The 23,350-nt window shown below is 36.7% G+C and overlaps 1 protein-coding gene across 50 annotated transcripts in view; it reads left to right on the top strand.

Annotated features, from left to right (window-relative positions):
* The window catches only part of PTPRD (protein tyrosine phosphatase receptor type D), a 1,712,576-nt gene that overhangs the window by 1,582,456 nt on the left and 106,770 nt on the right, over positions 1 to 23,350 (top strand). For 22 of the 50 annotated variants that reach the window (XM_043515489.1, XM_043515496.1, XM_043515490.1 and 19 more), the window contains 4 exons: positions 977 to 991; positions 5,072 to 5,184; positions 14,453 to 14,494; positions 15,006 to 15,103. In XM_043515489.1, the coding sequence (XP_043371424.1) occupies positions 977 to 991; positions 5,072 to 5,184; positions 14,453 to 14,494; positions 15,006 to 15,103 (268 nt within the window). The remainder of the gene's footprint in view (positions 1 to 976; positions 992 to 5,071; positions 5,185 to 14,452; positions 14,495 to 15,005; positions 15,104 to 23,350) is intronic. The other 28 variants (XM_043515517.1, XM_043515527.1, XM_043515523.1 and 25 more) reach the window with 5 other exon arrangements.

The following is a 23,350-nucleotide window of genomic DNA, read 5'->3' as shown; positions in this document are numbered from 1 at the left end:
AATCCTTTTGAACCCAGTGGAGTTTTGCCAGAACAAGTAAGGACTGAATAAAAACATAGCAAGGAGCTCCAGATTTGAGCCATCGTAACTAACATACTTCTAGGGGGAAAATGGAGAGACTCTTAAAAAAAAAAATCTGTGATGTTGCAGGGCACTATAAAGATTTTAGTACCCATTGTAAGTAATAGGGTCATTGCAGCTTTCAAGCAATAAAATCTTTGTAGCTCCCCACATTATCATGATGATACACTGTATTTTTGGTATTTGGGAATAGTTTCAATTATGTAACCTGTTGATAGCAACTAATAAAGTCTTTTTCTAGTTCCACCCATTTTTATAGATCATGCACTATAGATCTAAGATGAACTATTTCTTTTAAGGCAGAAAAGAGTATTTAATATTTTATTGGAGAAAGATTTAGGATTACCTTACTTGTCAAGAGACCTTTTAAAAATAATTTCTGACATTTTATTGCCTAGTTGCGTAAAATTGGATAAAAATCTTTTGTAATGTAAGGCAAGTCTTAGTTACTCTATAGGAAAATCTCATCCATTTAGCCTTTTTTTAATGAAAAAAATGTGTTACACTAAACTTCCTTGTCACCAGGTTAGATGAAAGTCTTTTCTCCAGCTTGTAAGTAAAATTCAGAAATATATCTAGCATCTGCAACCTCCTGGGATGTAATTGATTGTGGCATCATTTTGGAGATGATGACCAAAAGGGAATGTGATATTAAAACAAAAATGTTTTCTTCAGCAGCAAAAGACTCTTTGAACTTAACCTTGTGTCCTCCATTTATTTCATGATTAGAAGGCCTTAAATGTTTTGATGAGCTGTCATTTCGTAATTTATGTAAGTTATGTGTCCTCATTGTAAAGAACCATTTCTTGAATCTCCTGTTGTCATGGTTACTCTTCTTGTCATTGGCCAACTAACATTTAACCTTTTTTCCCTTCTTTGCTGCATTAAAATGGAGCAGTAAACCTGACAGGTGAGAAGTGAGAACAATTGCCCTCTATTTACACCAAAAGGGAAAAAGAAAAAAATACAGACAGTTTATCAGGATGATGATTTAAAACAGAATTTCTGTCAGTCTACCTTATCTTGGACAGATGCATATAAAATATAAAGACAGCCTGATAGTGCTCTAGATTTTTATAGTGTTTACAACACTGAAAAGGCATGAGGCATTTATAGCAGTGTTTTGTCTTTTAACTAAAAAAACTTTTTTCTTTATCTTATATTTTCCTCAATTACAATTTCAGGTGATAGTACAAATCAATTTATGAGAGTTCTTTGGTCAAGTTTAAAATGGTGTTCACATCTCAAAATGGAGCTTCAGAAGAATTGGGAAATTATGTATTATAATGGGTTAATGCAACTTTAACAACCTGGATGCAATCCTGGCTTACAGTAGGTCACAAGTAAAATAAATTGATGATCTCATCCTAGTCCTTAGAGGGTAGTTCTCCGCATCATAAATCCTTTTAAACCAACACAATCTAATGCAATTACTATTGCATTCTCTGGTCTGGAGAGGGACAAAATTAAAATAACTCTAATTAAAACAAACAAAAGTACATCGTTCTACAGTAAGTGCCTCAAACGCTACAATTTTAGAGTTACTGTACCATTTCAGGCTATTTATGTTTACTCTAACATTTGAGGTGATTGTAGGATACTATAGTGCTTTTTAATATAGAAATGGCGGTTGTGCAGGTCAGAGTTGATATGTCCTAGCAGAGCTATATGTGGAAAAATGCAAATTATGTCTGCCTCTAGGCAGTTCTCCTAGGCCTTCACTTTTAAGAGCACCAGATATAAATAAAGATGCTTCTTAACAATTAAAAGAAAATAGAATACACAAATCAAGGTTAAAAAACATTAATGGATTTGGTACTAAATTTGGATAAATTTTGTCTATGTAATGAATTAACAGTTCAACCGCCCAAATTTGCAGATTAAACTCAAGTAACTAAATGTCTTGCTGCCCATTTTATACACTCAGTTTCCATTTGGTCTTGCAGATAAAGGCTTTGCATGTTAAAAAAAAATAAAAATCCCATGCCTTTTGAAGCTAGATTGAGGTCCTCTAGGAAATTTAGCCCAGTGACATTTATTTAACTGAATTTTCATGAAAATCTGTTTTACCCCCTTTTTCAATGAAAGTATCTTTTTTTTTTTTTTTAATAAAACTGCATGTCTAAAAATACTAGAAGTGAGGGCCTGGCAGCCATGGAGCTCTTCTGGAAGCATATAGTGGGGTGGTTATAGGGTAGAATGTTCTGTGTCTGCCCACTGAAAGCGTTCCATAGCACTTGTTGTTTTTAAATTTTGGATGTCACCTAAATGATGCACTGATGGTCAGCAAATACTTTATTAAATAAATAAAAGGTGTAGAACTTGTGGAGTTTGAGACATTTTACATTAATTCCTAGGGCCTCAATTTTGACACCCATGCTTATTGTCCCTCTATCCAGGATTTTAGAATGGCACACATCACCCTGGCCTGTGAACTATGCTGACTAGTACCAACTTGTAAATAGTCCCATTGATTTCATGAAGCAAAATGTGCAGTAGTGTGGGTCCCTGTGCAGTTTTTTATTTCATAAAGTTTAAAGAAATTTCATTGGGGCTACTCACTGAGAGAGATACTACTAATGGATGACATTCTGGCAAAATGTCCATGGACTTCACTTGCACCAGCTTTTCTCCCAGTATGATTAAGGATGGCAGAATCTGACTTAATAATTTTATCTGTGACACTGATCTGTGGTCTGTTTGGTTGAACCTGACAACAATTTAAGAAGACTGGTTCCTGAACGGTCCTAGACATCTATTCACATGAACTGTTTCCCTACAAGTGTTACCTTTCTTTAGGTCTGTGGGAGTCTAACTGGGGCTTAATCAATTTTGTGGGGCTTGTAGTACATACAGAGCATTTTGATACCCAGCCAACTTGACAAGCAGAAGGACCAATGAGTGGCAAAACAAACCATTTAGGACTCAGGTGCCAGATTACAAGATTTGGGATAAATCACCTTGAAGGGGGCACAACTTTCCAGTGGCAGTGTAGTGTATGCTCATGCAGGGAATTCCAGGCTCTGTGGGTTGGCAGGGGCTATGATTAATTGGGGGATAATACAGTCAACACCTAGAGAAAGCACATTCCTTTCAAGTGACTCTTTGTTATCAACAAAGTTGTGGGTCCAGAGTGAACAAAAACTCCCCAGGATTGCCACACCTGTTATCTTTGTGGCTTAGGGGAGCGACATTGAAGAATGAGGGGTAGACTGAAGGAATCCCTTCTTCAGCCTTCTCAAAACAATTTTAAAAAAACAGTTTCCTGTACCCTCACTGAAGGGAGGAGCAGCTATATTGCAGGTTTATCTGGAGTATAAATTCAAGAGTCTTGCATCAAAACTATGGAATTATTTGATTTTCACAATCTGATCCTGGAAGTCTTCTGTGTATTTAACTTCCACTGAAGTTAAGAGAGGTTCCAAGCTTCAAGAGCTTGTGGGATTAAGACACAATTTACACAGCACAGTAAGGCAACCAGAGGGGAAATTTTGTCTTGCTGAACGAGTTGTGTATCTTCAATATTAAAAAAAAAAAAAAAAAGCAAAAGAAATTGCCCACTGTCATCCACAATAGAGGTAACCATAGTCCATAGCTAAAATTTATAGGATTCCCTCCTACCTCATCACTCTTCTCTTTCCCACCACATCACGTCCGAATCAGTGATACCATTCACTGCTCTGCTGTAATACCTGGACAGAGAAGAAGTGAATTTAAACTGTTTTAAGAGGGAGCAGAGCAGGTTCATATAGGTAAGCAAAACTTACCACAGCAAAACTTAATCAGGAAAATGGCCCAAAATTGTGATGTCAAATAAAATGCAGGACACTTGAGAGAGGCGTAACTGTAATAACTCTTACAGCTACCTCTCCTCTCTTTCTTGAAATTTAGCTTTTTGCCACCTTCATCCTCACTTCTTCTAAAAAAAAAAAATTGAATGAAAATGCAAATCAGTAGGTATCCTGGAAGCTAATACAGTTCTTGGCTGGCCTCAGAGAATGGAACTCTCAGACACTAGGAGCCCTTTCTGACAGGAGACCCATAAGAGCTAGAAAGCACAAAGATGCCACATTTCTGAGACAAAGGGGACCTACAGGGCTTTTTCTGTCTCTTCTTCCCATTGCATTTATGGAGAGTTTTTCAAGAGCACCAAAATTCCATTGAAAATCAATGGCAATTAGGTACCTAACTCCCTTAGGCATTTTTTGAAAACCCTATGCCTAATTTGATCAGAAGCACCTAAATTGAATATGGGCTCTCTGACTGTGGGAAGGATTGGGGCCATGGGTGTTCTGTGAAGTGAGCTGTAGCTCATGAAAGCTTATGCTCAAATAAATTTGTTAGCCTCTAAGATGCCACAAGTACTCCTTTTCTTTTTTGCAAATACAGACTAACATGGCTGCTACTCTGAAACCTATTACAAAGCTGAAATATTGAGAACTGAGCTCTTACTTCCTAGAAAGTGAAAGTAACAGTGTATTATCATCAGCAACCTTGAAAGTGCCTAATGAATAAAAACTATTCATAAATAAAACAGTACAAAGCTGTGTATCTTAAAACATGATGAGAGCAAATATAGCATCTTCATATTTTATTCACAATTACATAATGAAAGTTTAAATAAATATATTTAATAAAGCTGATAGGTAGCTAGTTTTTTAAGACAGAGACAAAGTGAATGTCCTGAAATTTCCCATTTATATCCTGTAACAGTTAATTATTCTAGTCCCTTGAATGATGAACTAGAGGATCAGGCTACTGCTGAAGGCAATTACTCCATCCCAATGTTTTCCTGTTTAAATTTCCTTTAACAATGTAAATTGTAGCTGCCTTAACCACCATGATACACACAATTGTTTTATCTTATGCTTTGGGTAGTGAATACTCTTAAAAAGAAGTAGGATCAAATGATCAAATAGGTCAGACAGGTATATTTGTGTGGTTAACACTTAGGATCTTATGGGTGTTTGTGTTTATTTTATCCTTGCAGGAAGAGGGCTGAATCCGACTCTAGAAAAAGCAGCATACCCAACAGCAAGGAAATTCCTTCTCATCATCCCACAGATCCAGTAGAGCTGCGACGCCTTAACTTTCAAACTCCAGGTAAGACACAGAACTCCCCCATTTACAGCGCTGTGACCATTCAAGGTTTTCAACAATATTTCTTTAAACAGCATTGCTACTAGAGAACTGCACTGTTAAATGTTGAATTCTTTAGTTTTTACCAAGTTCTTTATATTGATTGATGTTGAGATTTTGCAGTGTATTTCTTACTAATAGTTTTGTGAATAATTTCTTCTAACTTCTGCAGTTTAAGAAAAATACCATATTGAACATAAATAAGTCATTCCACTAACGGAGACTCTATCAACTTAAGCACATTTTTTTCCTAGAAATGATTTACATACTCTTGTTTCAAGTAACAGTGAAGAATACTAAAAAAGATAGGGGGCTGGGAAATTATTTCCCCCCTATTTATTAATTGTGTGCATTTGACAATACTTTGTGTACAAATATTCCCTCTTTCCACTGCAGAGTCAGGTAGTCAGTTTCCCTTGTTTTAGTATGTGTCTTTCACATGGCAATAGAAAAGAGGAAAACAATTTTTAACATAGGAAAATGTAACTGTAAGAGAACAAAAATGGGCCGCAAGTTTCTGGAGCAGGTGTTTTCCCTGAAACTACTTTTAGCTGGTTTTTTTAATTGACTAGATTTCCAGTTGACACTGTCCCTTTCAGGGATTGGTTTACTAAAATGGTGAGAACCCTTTAATGGTGAAGGGTATTGCTTATAGGAAACATGCATACTTCTCATATTCACTGTGCACAACCCTGCAGTCTTTTAAGTGTCCGGGCCATGTGGATATGCAAAATAAAAAGGCAAGGATTGCTGGAAAAATACTCTTGTCTTCTAAAACAGGAGCAATGTGTGAGTTTGAAAGGGTATATTAATATATAACTATTCCTGAGATATAGGAATGGCATGTTGCAGAATATTTTTAAACCCGCATTACATCTACTTTCCTCTTTTTAGTATGTTTAATCTTGTTTTGTTAATGGGAGTAACTTTGACAGCCCAGGACAGGATAAGAAGAAAATAATGTGAGTGGCATTGGAATTTTTATCACCCTTATATGAATGGGTTGATATTTTATCTTTGGAATTTTCTTAATTTTGATGGTGATATGAAAAAAAGTAGACTATTTTTAATCACAGTATGATTTAAATGAAGCCCCAAGCTTAATTCTGATTGATTGCTTTTAAAATCTTCTTGATTTACCCATAACAGTGTACAAAAATCAGTGCTAGCACTATAAATTCTGTAGTGTGAGACATGAACACAAAATCATGCCTTCAGCAGCTACTAGTGAACTTCCTGACCAAGAAGATCCTACGTTTATTAAGCTCCCTGCCACAACTCATCTTAGTCCTCTCTGGTAACTGTGGAAGGGGAGGAACTATATAGCCACTTTTTAATGTACTTTTATGCATTTAAATGCATAAAATCAGGAAATCAAATAGAGATTCTCAGAGATTTACTAAACCACACAATACACACACACAATTTATCTCAAAAGAGTTAACTGAAGTCCCAGCACATAGGTCTGACCTATGACTTATTAATGCTTTGTGATTTATCCATCATCTTTACTACATTCAAAAAATGTTAATGCAAAGGCCAGATTTTGTATACAAATGAACAAAAGTCTGAAAAAGAAAAAGTTATGGTTCTTACAGTTAACTCCCATCATATATGTTCTAAAACAGATTGCCAAATTCATAGCTCCCATGGACATAATGGGCAGTGTGGATGATTTAATATTACTTCAGACAGGTTTTTTTATTTTTTTTTTACTTTTGTGTATTTAAATTTGCAGCCATATCCTTGCATTTATGTTCATTTTTTGTCATATTTTAAAATAAAGTAGGGGAAGAGGCTGCTCGTGCTTAATAATTTATAATTATTAATTATAATAATAATAATTAGAATTTAGTGCTGTACATTAGCTCTTGTAGACACTATAGTTTTACTTCATTGCTCTGGAAAGAACTGGAGATGAGTGAATTTGGACCTTTCTTTGCAACAGCTGTTGGTGTGAGATGGTTTTCAGTGAACTTGGCTGTGAAGCCGCAATTCATTGATATTATTAGATGTGTCCCTTGGCAACAAACCCTTTTTGTAAAACGAAAGTCTGATTTTCAGGCACTTGTGAGTTGCAAATGAAATTATTATTATTTCTATTGTGGTAGCACCATGGACCCCCAATCCAGGATCAGGAGCCCATTGTGTTAGGCACCATACAAACAAGTAACAAAAGAGACAGTTTCTGCTCTAGGCAGTTTGTCTTGTCCAGGATTTAAAAGCATGTTAGAAGGTGTTACTAACACATTCTAAGGGTGAGATCCTGGCCCTGCTGAAGTCAGTGGCACTATTCCCATGTGGATGCATAAGCTCTTGTTTAATTCCCATTGGCTTTAATGGAGCTATGATTTCACCATAAGGATATGTGTGCACAGCAAGTGAAGGTGCAATTATAGCATGGGTAGGCATAGCTGTGCTAGCTTTAATCTAGCTAGCATAGATAATAATAGGTTTCAGGGTAGCAGCCGTGTTAGTCTGTATTCGCAAAAAGAAAAGGAGTACTTTTGGCACCTTAGAGACTAACAAATTTATTAGAGCATAAGCTTTCATGAGTTACAGCTCACTTCATCGGATGCATTTGTGCATCCGATGAAGTGAGCTGTAACTCACGAAAGCTTATGCTCTAATAAATTTGTTAGTCTCTAAGGTGCCACAAGTACTCCTTTTCTTTTTATAGATAATAATAGTAGTGTAGGCATTGTGGCATGGGCTAGCAACCTATTAACAACACACTTTTAAATTCTAATCAAACACAAAGCCAGCAAGAAAAAATAAAAAGAGGCCCTATGTTCATGGGAACCATATTTTTTTTCCTTCCACATTTTTACCTTCAAAAAAATGGGCAGTAGTGTGTGGGGTGAAGGATTGTGTTGTGTGTATTTTATTGACGCATTTACAATCGCCCTCATACAAATATCTTGTCTACACTATAAAATTTTATCCTGTCTGAACACAATTGCCAACAATTCTATTAAATGACACATTGTTGAACGTGTTTTAGCAGTCAGTATGCACTGGGACAATAAGACTCCAGGAGGGTAGAGGCTGCGAAGAGGGGTTTTATTTATTTAGATTGTTGGAGCACTGTGTTGGGTGCTTTCCAGACACAGATGAATAAAAATCCCTGCCACTGAAAGAGTACCATCAAAAATAGTCATTTTGTTTCCTAATGAACTGATACTGTGGGGCAATTCAGGAGACAATTTGAACTTAACTTGAAATGTTTAGATCACTAATCTCTTCTTTAATATGGCTACTAATGGGGGCAGAGAGCTAAAATAAATTAGGCAATGTAAGGCAGAGCATCATTAAAAAACCCCAATGTTTAAGGGGCAGGCACATGCCTGTCAAAATAGAAATTTAGTAGATATGCGTCCATTGGGAGATGATGATGGAGTGTTTATCGGAATCCCCTGTATTCATAATAATAACAAACCTTGAAAAAGGGTAATGGGTGACAAATGCTTTGACTGTTTGAAAGACTCAAAAAGAACCACTTGTCAGATGCCCAAGACACAATTTTGCTCAAAAAAATGTATTTTTTATCTTAACCCACAAACTTATTTTGTCTAAGGGAAGGTCAAGTGGGATGTGAAAGTCAAGGTTTCACCCTATTGGATTAAAATGCATTTGAATTGCATACCATGAGTAAAAGCACCTTTAATGTATCTGGTTTAAAATAACCATTTGAAAGAAACTATATGGATTGTGGATAGTATTTTATCTTCTAGTTCAACATCAAGGCTCTTATTTTATTAATGATCAAGTTGAACTGGTGATGAAAATACTAAAACAATATGAAGACACCATATGAATCTAAATTCAGAATTTCCAGAACAATGAAGCTTTTACTTTCCTATCACTTTCCTTCATGTTTTACCAGTAAAGAATAGTGTTGTTAGGATAATTCTCATTTTATTTCGAACACAGAGGATCAGATTCATCTCAGGCTTCACTCCATTGCAACAAGCAGTTACACCATGGATAAATTTGGCACTGTGTCTTAACATAAGGGAATAGCCCACAGTTCTACATCTGAGAAGAAGATCCTGTCTCCATATGTGCTTTCCATACAAATGTACATTTGTTAGATAGGCCCATATGCCAGCAAGTGGGTCACATCTGTGCCAAGTTTTCTTTGAGTCAATATGAAAATGCCCAATCTCCCAACAGCATAAGGGATTTTAGTTTCTAAGTCTATCATTTTCTGAAGGTGAAGGCGCAGGGGTGAAGTAGAGCCATAGTCTTGCTATTCTACAGCAAGTTTACTAGAAAATATGGCATTAAAATCATTAACCTTGAAAGAAAATTGTATAAGTCACTAAGCCACATGGGCAAACACTGGTGGGAGGTGAGGGTAGGAACACTAATTACCTCTTCACAAAAGATTTCATGGAATGAAATCTACAGGAAGGAGAAGCTCTGACATACGCAGAGTAAAGTGACTGATTTGAAATTGTTGAAATGTTCTGAGACCCAAGACTCAGAAAAAGACTCCAATCTGCTTGTAAGCTGAGGAACGGGATTGATTTGTTCCTGACAGGTCACTTTTTGTTTTTCATTTAAGTACAAAATGTGTCACAATTTGTGTAATTGGACACTAATTAAACAATTAACTCATTATAGCACATTAGTTAAATAAAAAGATGCTTGAAATTCAAGGAAAATAAAGAAAATTATAACAGCTTTGAATTCAAAGATTTACTTATAATTATGTAAGTAATTCTTCACCATATACTTGTGGGGAGAGTTATTTAAGGAAGCTGCACTAGTCTGTTTCCAAGATGAAGCAAAACAAAATAAAATAGGTCAGCTGGAAAATAGCAAATTAAATACAAGGGGAAAAGTTGATGTTTGGATTTATACATCTGACTTGCAAGTTAGCAGGGCTATCTTCTCAATTGTATGCATGCAATTCCTATTCATATTCATGAGAGTTATTTCAACTCTAAAGGGAGAATACAGGCTTATCTACTTAGGCACATTGACCAGAATAGCTCTCATTTAGACACCCTTTTCCAAAATAAAAGTCACTTTAATTCCAGAATCATTGCTCTGCTTTGGGAGTACACTAATTATTCTGGAATAGAGTTTATTTTATTCCAGAATACAGTGTCCACACAAGGAGCTATTGTGGGATAGCTACTGGAATGCTTTGAAATAGCTATTCTGGTTAATTTCTCCATGTAGACAAATGCTGAACTTGCTCCGTCAAGTTTATTTTCACTGTAGTGACTGTTAATAAAGAATACAAGTAATTCCAGTATCCACTATACTAAGCATACCCTCCTGGAGTTCTGATGGAAGCCAAATTCCCATTGATCCCAGACCAGTATTGTTGGGCCTTTAATCTGTTGCACATGCTGTACACAAGTTTTGCATTTGTGTTTTTAAAAGTTTTTGACAGGAGAAAGTGCCACTGTTGTTGGTTCTTCTGTTGATAGAAACGTCTCATCATGATTTTTTTTGTTTTTCTGTGGTATTATATCAAATATATATTGAAATAAATGTGTCTTTAATGATCACAGATTATTAGTTTGATGTGGGCCTGTAATATAATTAATTTAATAAAGGTTTTTGTGTAAAAATTATATGTCAGATTTCCAATATGTCTGTTTTTTAAAAGCAACTATTGTGTGTTATAACAGCTCAGTGTTCTATGTAATCTCTAATCTCTAATTTATTGTTTATTCTATTATTATCTAAATCTCTAATTTATTGTTTATTCATGAAGGGCTTGTAAGCATGGAGCTGCATTCACATCTTCAGCAAGTTTCAAACCAAATGTGTGTTCCCTAATGATATTAAAGCCACAAAAACACCTTGATATTCTGTCTCATAAATACACAAAAGCAAGAAAATAACAAATGAAAGGCTCCTTTTGTATTTCTTACTCATTTATAGTAAAATTCACCCCAATGCAGAGACCTACATAAGGCCCGGTTACATTCCACATTAAGGGTGAAATGCTAGCCCCATTGCAATCAAGGTCAAAATCTCCACTGACTTCAGTGGGATCAGGATTTAAGTGTGGATTAAGTGATTGATGCAGAGATCCTTTCACCTGTGCTCTGCACTGTGGTGAATTTTGCCCTTACTCTCCCTATTATGCCTAAGTATTGTAGCCCATATAGTATACCATGTTCTTCTGAATTAGTGGTACATTTACCACAAGACAAGCAGAAGATATTTCCACTTGTTATTGGAACCACAAGCTCTTGTTTAATTCTTTTTGTGGGGACACTATTATGCAGTATAAAATCAGTCACTTTTTGTAATCTTCTGCAGTACATAGGCACAAGGACTGGTTATGGATGGAAATTCAGGTGTAACTTTGCATGATATTGTCTTCATTGATTTGGGTCAGGTCTTTAACATTATTTTAACATTTTTGTGTGCTTTAATTTCTTATCTTTTTTTTTCATTTGAATAAAAAATAAAAGCAAAGCATGTCATTGGCATGTTGTCCTTTTTGACCTACGACGCATATCAAAGGGCCTGTTCAGATGTAGTTGCATTTTGTCTATTAGTTTTAATACATGTTCATAGCATATGTGGAATGATATGAATGTGTACCAGCAAAAGTATGCATTCTGTATTGTAGAGCCATAAAAATAAGTCTGATCACTACATTTTGTGTAGTGTTCTGAGAGTCAAGTTCTGCCCTAGGTGCACACAACCCATGTGGACGTCAATAGGAGCCTCCCACATGCACCAGGGTCAGAATATGTCCTTAATATGAACCTGTAGCATATATCATAATATCTCTTTAAGAACTGTGGATGCATATTAACAAGAGAATGGTATAATAAGAGTATAATACAGATGCATAGAATGAGTACATAGCAAAAACCCTTCAAAAATGAAAAAGTAATTATTTGCCACCTCAGTATTGTGTCTGTTGTGTCTTTAAAAATAATAACCCTACCAAATGCTATTATTTCACTTTATAAGCTGACTGTAAAATATTAGTTGAAGAATTTTAACTATTGTTCAATTATAGGATCATAAAATGAGTCCTGGCAGAAGGGGTTTATGCTAAGTAAGAGCCAGCCAATTAATTTTAAAAATTATCTGCAAGTTTCCTGCTTAGAAAAATTTTATGCCAAGTTTCAGTCTGCACCAAATGTTTACTACAATATCACCTCTTAGAAATGTATGGTGAGAAATTTAAATGGCAGTAGATGCTCAACTTTAGAAGTGCTAATGGGTACCTCTCTAATGATGGTTATAAATAAGACCAGTTAAAAAAGGACTAACTATGATTTGATTAATCAAATAGCCTAATAATGTATCCACAATTTCTGACTCTTTAAAATGACTAAATACCCTTCTCACTGAGCTAAGTATTGAGATCCAAGTTCATGGTGCTGTTAAAGAGGACAGGTTCACTAATTAACAAAGACAACCCACCTTCTTGTTTACAGTAGAGAGATTGGACCTCTGGATATTTTCTTCCGAGTATGGTTTCCAGACAATGGTTTTGTGCATGTCAGAATTGTACATGTGCGTGCGTGTGTATGATTGATTGTTTATGATGGCCTTTTACTACTGTTACTAATTTGTTTCCCGTTTCCAATTGGCTTTACTTTTTACAGCTTTGAGCAGTAATTCAGTCCCCTACGCTTCCCTGATTGGCTCTGTGTCCTCCCTCTCTAGCCAAACTACCACTCAGTCCTTATATGATAATAACTCTCTCCCACGATTCGCTCGAAAAGGTCTAAACATCTTTGTCTCTATTATTTTCTTTGTTCAAGCACTGTTTTAGATGTACATCAGCCCACCTCCATTTCTGGATAAGTCTAGAATTTTCTTGTGCCTTTTCACTCCCATACTTTTCATTGGGGTGCTTGATCTGGATCAAATCAGTTTAATTATTAGAAAAGCGTCACCCACCCTTTCAAAAATGAATGTAACATAGCCCTTAATTTGACAACTGAGAAAATGGGAGACTCCAGAACTGATATAGATAAATAGAGTTTTGGCTACTAATTTTGTACCTGCAACTTCCAAGAAATATCCCCAGTATTCCTGGATACTCCCCTTTAATACATGTTCAATTTACTGGCAGCATGTCATACTATCTACAATAAAACCTCACAGTGGCAGAATCGTGCAGGTAGCATTTGACTAAATAAATGTAGCATTTCTGTGTAATGTACAAGGCTCAAATGATTAGGATCAGTGCTGCTTGTCCTTCCTATGTACTGAAGTTTATTAATTGGTGGCTGAAATACCGCACAATCATTTAATGATGTGACCATATCATAATCCCATGGTCATTGAGCGGTGCGGTAGCAAATGCAAGTTAGGTATCCCACAGAACACTCCTGAGATTCATGGTGACAAAACAAACTGAATTGTGCAACATGGCTTCCACTTTGAGCCCCCTGTAGTCATCATTGTTTTCTTTTGTAATTTCAACAGATCCTGGGGTTCACTAGTTTAAATTTTCTAGCCAGCTGTGGTTTCTCCCTGCAAGTGGTTATACACAGTATTTTGTTCTAGGCATGGTAAAAGTAAACCTGAAGAAATAAATGCAAACCATTTGGGGGCAGGTCATCAAAACTAATTGGTTGGAAAAAAAATGGCCACAAGGAGTGGGCTGGCAAATCTTCAGCTGGCAGGCTGTTCTAGTTGGCCCCACATCTCTTTCTGCCTTTTTTCTCTCCCCCTTCCTCCTTTCTTCTCCTCCCTATCCCCATCTTTTTTCCTATCTCTCTTTCACTTTCTCTTTTGTTCTGTATTTTCATCTATAGACAAAGATGTTTACACCTGAAGTAGATTGTAGGTACTTTTGGGGGTTGATAATGGGGCTGGGGGGTACGATCATTTTAAGGTACTAGTGAAGCCAGATACATGTTTCCAGCTGAAATGTACAACCCCTGTCTCTACAATCTGCTACTAGTGAAAACATTTTTGAAGCTCTAGTTGTCTGATGTCCAATCTTGTCTTTAGTGACTGTTGTCTATAAGCAGTGATGCATGTTACTCTAGTCATCCATAGTTGCATGTGAATGTCAGTCATCTCTAACCTTCATAAAATATTAAAGCTATCTTAAAGTATTCCTGATCTGATTTAGTCAGAAGTTATAGTCAGTCCTTCAGTCCTTGAAACATTGTTATTAGTCCTTTCTAACTATCAAGCTATCCATTTCATTTTTATTTTTATTTTATTAATTAATTTGGGATTTTTTATTTTATTTTATTTTATACCATTTCCTTTGCAGGTTCAGGTGTCTCCGGTTACCCTGGTAACCTTCATTCTCCAAGTTAGTTTTCCTTGATTATGCATAAGTCACTTTGTTTTCTGTCAAAATACTATTCTTTCCCCTTTAGGCCTCTTTCAGTGTCTATTTTCTCAGCTCACCTTTCATCATCTAATTCAACACAGTTTCCATTTCATACAGTGCAGGAGAAGGAGTTTGAAATGACATTAAGAGTCATTACTCAAAGCAGAAGTCAACATCAGGTCTAACTGTCTCATTTTTCCTTGCCTAGCTAACCTCATTGACTCATGGCACAATAACACTTTCTTTTACACTAGGAATGTTAGCTTTGGGAATATGCTTGGTGACTTTTTTTTATTTGGCTTCAGAGCTCATCTCTCCAGAGCATGTCCTGCTTTGAGTAACCAAACTATCTGCCTGCTTCTTTCACATACAACATCTTTACTACTTGCATATTTCTAGCCATTCTAACTACTGTATTCTCTAAAATTTAGAATGATGCAGTCTCTTTGATTTATTTTAAATTCTATTTTCCTTCTCTCTCTTTCAACAGGTATGGCTAGCCATCCTCCAATACCTATCTTGGAACTTGCAGATCACATTGAAAGATTGAAAGCTAATGACAATTTGAAGTTCTCACAAGAATATGAGGTAATTTTCTCAATGTTCTCATTCTTACTATTCTTAATATTATCCCTGGTTTCCTCTTTTCTGGCCTCATTAGTGATAATTATACCCCTAGATGATTTCAGTTTTACACACCATTAGAGCCATAAGGGGCAGGCATCTTTGTTAAAATGACTGATGTAGTGAGGTGACTACTTTGCTCATAGGAGATACCTTTTCATGAGAATGTTTGTCATATGTACTTTAACAGTATATGCACCAAGTAGTGTACAAATGATACAATGCTTGGGCTATTTTGAATATACAAACTCCCGTTGACTGTAGGTTAAGAGCTCCCAAGTTCCTTTCTGAATTCTTCTGGATAAGGATCCTTCATGGCACACATTGGCAAGACAGATCCAATACCAGCTCCAAAGGAGGAGTTATGGTCCATTGTGTCAATGTTGTATGGATTAAATATTCTGTAATTGCCTGAAGTCATGACTGTGCATATAGCAACTCCAAGCCATTATCTTCTGACCTGTCAATAATCCATAAATTGTGGGCTGTAATAGTATGATGGAATGCAGCAGGAACTGAGAAACCAATTATGGGCCATCATGTCAATAATCCATGGAGACATGAATGGACACTGCAGACAGTAATGACCTGTCTCATCAATAATTTGTGGATGAAGGGACTTTGATAGCATCCGTTAAACACAATAAACTATAACTGCTCCTTCAAAGCCATTATGGTCTATTGTGTCCATCATACCAGGAGTGCTCCTTTAGTGTGGTTATGGTGTGTCCTATCAGTGATCCATGAATTAAGGACTCTCTGAATAGTCTTTGATACAGTGCTCCCTTTACAGTTTGTCATGTCAATAGTCAATGGTTTAAAACTCCTTTAGAATGACATGGTAGACCATAATGATAATGAAGAAACCCATGACTACCCAGCTAGCTAGCTGTCATACACCTAGGATACTTGGGTGCTATATATATAACTATTCTTATCAAATCTCAGATATCTCATAATTGATGTAATTTGTAATGCACCTATTTCTTTAGTGTCCAGGCACCACAGATTAAGCATTGACACTCTCGAGAGTAACATAGCACTGAGGCAGACCTTTACAAGCTTGTACAAGTTAACGTATCATTTTCTGTGGAGTGAATTGCTTGTTTATGAGAGGACAGGCTGAAAGCACCATTTATTAATTTTATTTTTTAAAGAGCTTTTGTATAACCTTTTACATAATTATTTTTTCCTTGTTAACATCGCTTTAAAGCTAACTGCAAAGGTTGGAACATATAAATACCCAATGTATCTAAATAACTTGGGCAGGAAAGGTTTAAACAGTTACAGAACATTTACTATTACAGTACAGAACTTGCTTTTCATCTGATGATACACTGTTAAAAACTACCTAAAGACTACTCTGAAAAATAATCGTTACCATCAAGAGAAAATACAGCCTCTGTGATTCACAAAAATAAGTTTGTTTGAACAGCATCTCAGGGTTGCTATTTAATGCCACAGTCACCAAAATGCAGGAGTGATTTTTTATTGTACTGTATGAAACTATAGTGTTCTTGATTTTGGAGACTGCAGTATAAAAAGAGTGAAAGCAGATATTTTATCTGTCATTTAGTATCCTAAACTTGGCAATCGTTTTCTTCCTCGTTCAGAAACACCTGCTAAAAACTCACAATAATGTCTTTGTTTGGAGTAAATTCTGAAATATGCATCTCATTGTGACTTTCTATTTCAATTCACCTGAGTACAGAGTCTCACAATATAAGTCTTGAAATCAAGCAGTGAAGTGTACTGGATATAAGAAAATATTTTGAATCTCTAGAAAATTGAGCTGTTTGAAACTACCACTATTCCCTGCACAAATACTCAGCACTTTTAGCTGTGAACCCACTGTAACTTCACTGTGAATAGAATAATTCAACCCCAGAGTAAAAAATACCCTCAGGCTGTTCTGACTTGGTACAGGAAGACCATCCCTGTACAAAGGCTATAGGGGGATCAAGGAGATGCAGAGGTCAGCTTTAACCTGTGTGAGGATCGTCTGCACTCCAACATCTGGGCATTGGATTTTATGAATTGCCTTGGTGAAGGCAGTCATGCCATCTTGTAAGAGTTTGTTTCAGTTCTATTCAGACAATGGGCCAGATCCTGAAGCAAGTGAAAGTTTTAGCTGAGTAAGGAATTTGGATTTTGGCTTAATGTAATGCCAGGTTCTTAATCAGAAAGTTAGTGTTCAACATAAAAAGTCAACATTTGCTAACAGATTCCACAATTCCACAATTATTTCCTATTCTAAGTATAAGGAAATGTTATAGCTTCTCAGAAACAACTGTGCTGGCAACGCTGGTTTTTTATAACTAACACTATAGCAATTCACATTTTTTGGTACAATGTGTATTAAAGTACACACAGTCCAGGCATTAATTCACCAACATTTCTTTAGCATTTTGCAGAGATGATACATTGAAGTATAAGATTGAATGTAATTTAACAGCCTTGCTTTTTCATATTTGTATGTTCTTTAAATCAGTAAAAATACCTAGAATGCATATTACCTTAGCCAGTTACAGCCAGTGCTCTGGGTTATTTTTCATTCTTATATCGCTTCTGTCAGATATCAACAGTTGCCTCTCCTACAGCTTCATACTGTTCTGTGTTTCTCACCAGTTCTTTATTTAACATTCTAGCAAAGAAGAGTAGGCATTGAGCAGTTATAAAATCAACATTTAAACATGAAGTCAGTAGTGAAGTCAGGCTTCCCACTCATTATGCCCCTAATGTGCCTCGACCCTAATCTACAGAGATTGCCTTTTAAGATCTTTCTCTATGTCCACCCAATCTGTGGTCTCTCTTTTGTTGATACAAGGGTATTAATTAGTGCAGTTGAATTTTGTAATGTAGACTAGGAAGTGTGGACTAAGACCTCCAGCCAGTTTTATTTGGGGAACTGAACAAATATTAACACTTCAGTCAATATCGATTCAAGCTAGCCTCAAACTGCTGACGCATTAAATGAAAGGTTCTATATCCTAGTGTCATTCTAGTGAGCCATCTGGTCTTCTTAGAGAAAGAGCAAAGTAACAAATTATTGCCTGAGTAAGTTACCTTTAGTTTTCCTGAGAACAAACAAAACCCTGATAGTTATTTCCAGTTTTGAAAAACAATGCAAATGTGATTTTACTTTTCCCAAGCAGTTCCATGATCAGTGTAGATTTTTTGGCACTGCCCTGCTTCCACTAACATTCCATGATTTGTTTTTCCTTTTAGTTTGTGAAAATTTTTAAAATTTTATTGAAGAAGTTATTCTAACCTGAATTAAACCGAGAAGACACAGAGCTTCAAATGAGCAGGGATTGATGAACTGATTCAATAAAAATTCACATCTTCCTGATCATCAGCTCCTCACTGAACTTTGAAGTGCAGTGGAACTTCTTTAAGGTTGAGCTTCATTTGGATAAGAATAATGTTTTTGATAAGTTTGCCCACCCAGCCAGCTTCAGCTACATCCCCCTAATTATCTGTGCATTACTTGCACCACATATCCTATATCCAAAGACACCTGCTCCTGGTAGGATCCCTATTACTTTCTCCTTCTCAGCTACTCTTTCATTTCCTTTTCCATCCCTTTTTTGTGAGTTCTTCTGCCTACTTCCTTTTCAGCTTCTGCTAAGTCCAGAGATCAGCCTCCTACTTTGTTCCAGCTGTCTCTTGGCCCTCTTTAATCCACAGTACTTCCCTGCTGTTAGACACAAGGAAAGTATTAGAGTCAAAGATGTAAATGATTTAGATAATAGCATAGAAAGTACATTTATAAAGTTTGCAGAAAATACCAAACTGGGAGGAGTTTCTTTGGAGGATAGGATTAAAATTGAAAATGACCTGGTGAAATGGTCTGAAGTAAATACTACAAAATTCAATAAGGACAGAACCAAAGTATTACACTTAGGAAGGAACAATCAGTTGCACACATACAAAATAGGAAATGACTGCCTAGGAAGGAGTACTGCAGAAAGGATCGTGGGGGTGGGGGTCATAGTAGATCACAAGTTAAATATGAGTGAACAGTGTAACACTGTTGCAAAAAAAGCAAACATCATTCTTGGATATATTAGCAGGGCTGTTTTAAGCAAGACATGAGAAGTAATTCTTCCGCTCTACTCTGCCCTGAGTAGGCCTCAACTGGAGTATTGTGTCCAGTTCTGGGTGCTAGATTTCAGGAAAGTTGTGAACAAATTGGAGAAAGTCCAGAGAAGAGCAACAAAAATTATTAAATGACCTGTGAGGGAAGATAGAAAAATTTGGGTTTGTTTAGTCTGGAGAAGAGAAGACTGGGAGGGGGGCATGATAACAGTTTTCAAATACATAAAAGATTTTTGGAAGGAGGAGGGAGAAAAATTGTTTTCTTTAACCTCTATGGCTAGGACAAGAAACAATGGTCTTAAATTGCAGCAGGAGCAGTTTAGGTTGGACATTAGGAAAAACTTCCTGTCAGGGTGATTAAGCACTGGAATAAATTTCCCAGGAAGGCTGTGGAATCTCCATCATTGGAGATTTTTAAGAGTAGGTTAGACAAACACTTGTCAGGAATGGTCTAGGTAGTACTTAGTCCTACCATGAGTGCAGGGGATTGGACTAGATGACCTCTTGAGGTCCCTTCCGTTTCTATGATTCTATGTTTGAACTCAATCTAGAGGCAGGTGGCAGGAGCAGTGGCAGGCCTAAAGAGAACCAGCTTCATGATAAGAGAATCTCTTGATAAGATAAAACATCTGGAGAGGGACCTATACTGCAGACACTTCTGTTTTTTGGCTGGGTAAGGAGGAGTATGTGGAGAAAAAAACCAAATCTTAGACAAGGTGCAAAAACCTATGGGCTTTAGCCAGTCTTTGGCAAAGTGTTTTGAGTTTATTACTCAATATTCCATACCTTTTAGATTGTCTTATTTTAATGTAGGATTTCAAGCTTACAGTATCATCATTTTCAGCTTGCTTAATGAACTTCCGCAGTATTCAGAACTTCCATGTTCCTCTGTCAATGCTCCCCTAATGTATTCATCTGCATTTCCAGTCCCACCCCCCTCCCTTTTAATTAGTAGAGTTAGAGTGTTTTTTAGTGCAGAACTGCAGCTAGTTCCATTGGTCTTTAGTCCCTGTCCATGTCTCCTCACCTGCAGCAGGACTTCTGCCTCCTGGTTTGCTCCTCCTTCCTCCTCTGGCAGACAAGACCTCTGCTACCCTTTTGTCCCCACCAACAGCTAGAAGAAAGCTATTTCCCATTTGTCTTCATGCTGACGTATCCCTGTTAGCAGATGCACTTCCTAATGTGATCCACCCTCCCCCCTGCTGGTTCCTGGCCTGAGGAATCCATTGGGAACACAGGCCAGGAGAGGAGACAGATTGGCTTCTCCCAGCATTCCTAACTGGTCCCTGCCTCCCAATGTTCCTCCCTTTGGCCTAGCACAAAGCTTCCCAATGATTCCCCCCCAACCTTGGCACATGGCCAAGTTCCAAGTCAGAAACACATAGAGTCATAGTCTCACTTCTGTTTATGCTGTGCATAATATGGCTGACTGCCCGCTTCGCAGTTCTACCTGTCCCATCTCTCTGAGGGAAATATGAGGTAGACATGTAGGACTCCTAAAGCTACACTTCCTTTCATATAACTTTCCCCTGCCTGTTCCTGTTTTTCAAGGGAGGACAAGTTTCTAAGTGTCATAAGCGTTAATAATCTTCTAACTTAGTTGTCTGGTGTTATGTTAGTTGGGTTTTAGGGGCTTTTTGGAAGGGTGTATTTTGTTGTGTATTTTGTTTTCCTCACCAGAAAGTTCATTTCTACCTCACACAATTGTAATTTTTTACTGTATTTTACCTGTTAAATTGGTATCATATTTCAGTTGCCTTGTAGCAAAGTGTTATATTTCCACATTACTCTTGCACATCATTTATGTCACAGTCTTTTTTTGTTGCATCCGATGAAGTGAGCTGTAGCTCACGAAAGCTTATGCTCTAATAAATTTGTTAGTCTCTAAGGTGCCACAAGTACTTCTTTTCTTTTTGCGAATACAGACTAACACGGCTGCTACTCTGAAGTCTTTTTTTGAATTCCCTAATTTAAAGACAAGACTTGGGACCCAAATTGATTACTACAAACCTTTTGGGGCTTTCACAATTTAAGTAGGGGTTTTTTGCAATGCAGGGCCTCATATGGGTTTGACAGCTGCTAAGCAGAAAGCTACATTCATTTAGAAACTCATCTTGGATCATAATTCCTCTTTAACTTAATCTGTAGAATTTAGTAATACAAAGGCGTCACAAAATGAACCTGAATTGACACATTCATATAGTCATGTATATTCATATATTACCTTGTAAGCATACAATACACTGAACATAATATTTTTCTGCTACAACACTGCACCAGTTTTTACTTGCTGCTTGAATAATTTTAATCTGAGGCCTTTAGTCTGTACTTTAACCAGGTGTCCGGCAGTTATACCCTCAGTGGATTAAGAAAGTGGATCCAGGTAGAAAATATTGTGCAGGTTCAGATTTTTGTTTTGCTGCGAGAACCTGCCATGTAATGTATACTAATAGCAATAGTGCCTTAGCCCTGCCTCTCTGAGTGTGTTGGTCTCAGTGATCAGAGGGATTGTATATCATTTTAATGTTTCTTTTCATCAGGCTTTGTGGTGCAGATTACATTTAGCCCTTTGCTTTACCACTGAGGGTTGGAGAAGATGAAGTCACATTCTGGATCAGTGCCAGACCACCATAATATCTGTTTATCAGTATCAGTGGATCAGATTTGTGCTGAAAGGATCATTTATTTATTTAAAAAAATATCTTTAACTTTTACTTTTAAGTGACAGAAATCTAACCACTGTACTTCTACAGTACAATATATTGCAAACACACATAGAAATCTGGTACTGATATGAGATTATTACAAAAAGTCATCAGCTAAATAAATCCCTAGCAATGAAACATCGACATTTAATCACCTTAAAAATACAGATAACGTAGGCCACTATGCAAGAATCCATTTCTTCTTGGCAAAAATTCCTATTTGTGTTTTATCTTTACACTATTTTTATTATTTGCTATAATACTGCAAATAGCATGTATTGATTTTCTATAATCTTGCATTGTAGGATGTGCTCCAGTTTTTGAGAAACAATTAGCGTATTCAGTGAATAGTTGTCTGCCTTTTTTATTAAAAGCATATATGCTATGGCATTCATAAAGGTTGCTTGGTGTCTGTTTCTACCTACAGCACTATCTGAGCCACTAGGAGAGGTAGGATTAAGATAGGCTTGGAAAAAACCAGGAATTTGAAGTGGCAATTATTAGTATATTATCTGTTTCCTTCTGTGTTACCAGTTCCTCTTGTATTAGAAGCACTTGGTTGTGCATATCTGATTAAAAAACATTAATGGTACAAGAAAACTGTTCTCATCTTAGGATGCTAAGCTTTGGACTAGCACCTATTACCATTTTGACAGAGAACTCCACTTTCATACAGCCATGTGGGCTGTTTAAGTAGCCAGATTACTTCTGCAAATATTATTTATGTTTTCATAGAATCATAGGACTGGAAATGGACCTTGAGAGGTCATCTAGTCCAGTCCCCTGCACTCGTGTCAGGACTAAGTATTATCTAGACCATTCCTGACGGGTATTTGTCTAACCTGCTCTTACAAATCTCCAGTGATGGAAATTTAAATCTCCCTAAGCAATTTATTCTAGTGCTTAACCAGCCTGACAGGAAGTTTTTCCTAATGTCCAATCTAAATCTCCCTTGCTGTGATTTAAGCCCATTGCTTCTTGTCTTATTTTCAGAGATTAAGAAGAATAATTCTTCTCCCTCTGTTTGTAACAAGCTTTTATGTACTTGAAAACTGTCATCATGTCCCCTCTCAGTCTCAAGCAAACACAATTTTTTCAATCTTCCCTCAGAGGTCATGTTTTCTAGACCTTTAATCACATTTGTTGCGCTTCTCTGGACTTTCTCCAATTTGTCCATATCTTTCCTAAAATGTGGTGCCCAGAACTGGACAAAATACTCCAGTTGAGGCCTAATCAGCACAGAGTAGAGTGGAATAATTACTTGTCATGTCTTGCTTACAACACTCCTGCTAATACATCCCAGAATGATGTTTGCTTTTTTTTTCCACTATTGTTACACTGTTGACTAATATTTAGTTTGTGGTCCACAATGACTCCCAGATCTCTTTCCGCAGTATTCCTTCTG

This window comes from Dermochelys coriacea, chromosome 5 (assembly GCF_009764565.3).
Source record: "Dermochelys coriacea isolate rDerCor1 chromosome 5, rDerCor1.pri.v4, whole genome shotgun sequence".
Lineage (NCBI taxonomy): Eukaryota > Metazoa > Chordata > Testudines > Dermochelyidae > Dermochelys > Dermochelys coriacea.
Note: the sequence above shows the minus strand (reverse complement) of the source record. Positions and strands in the feature narration are given on the sequence as shown.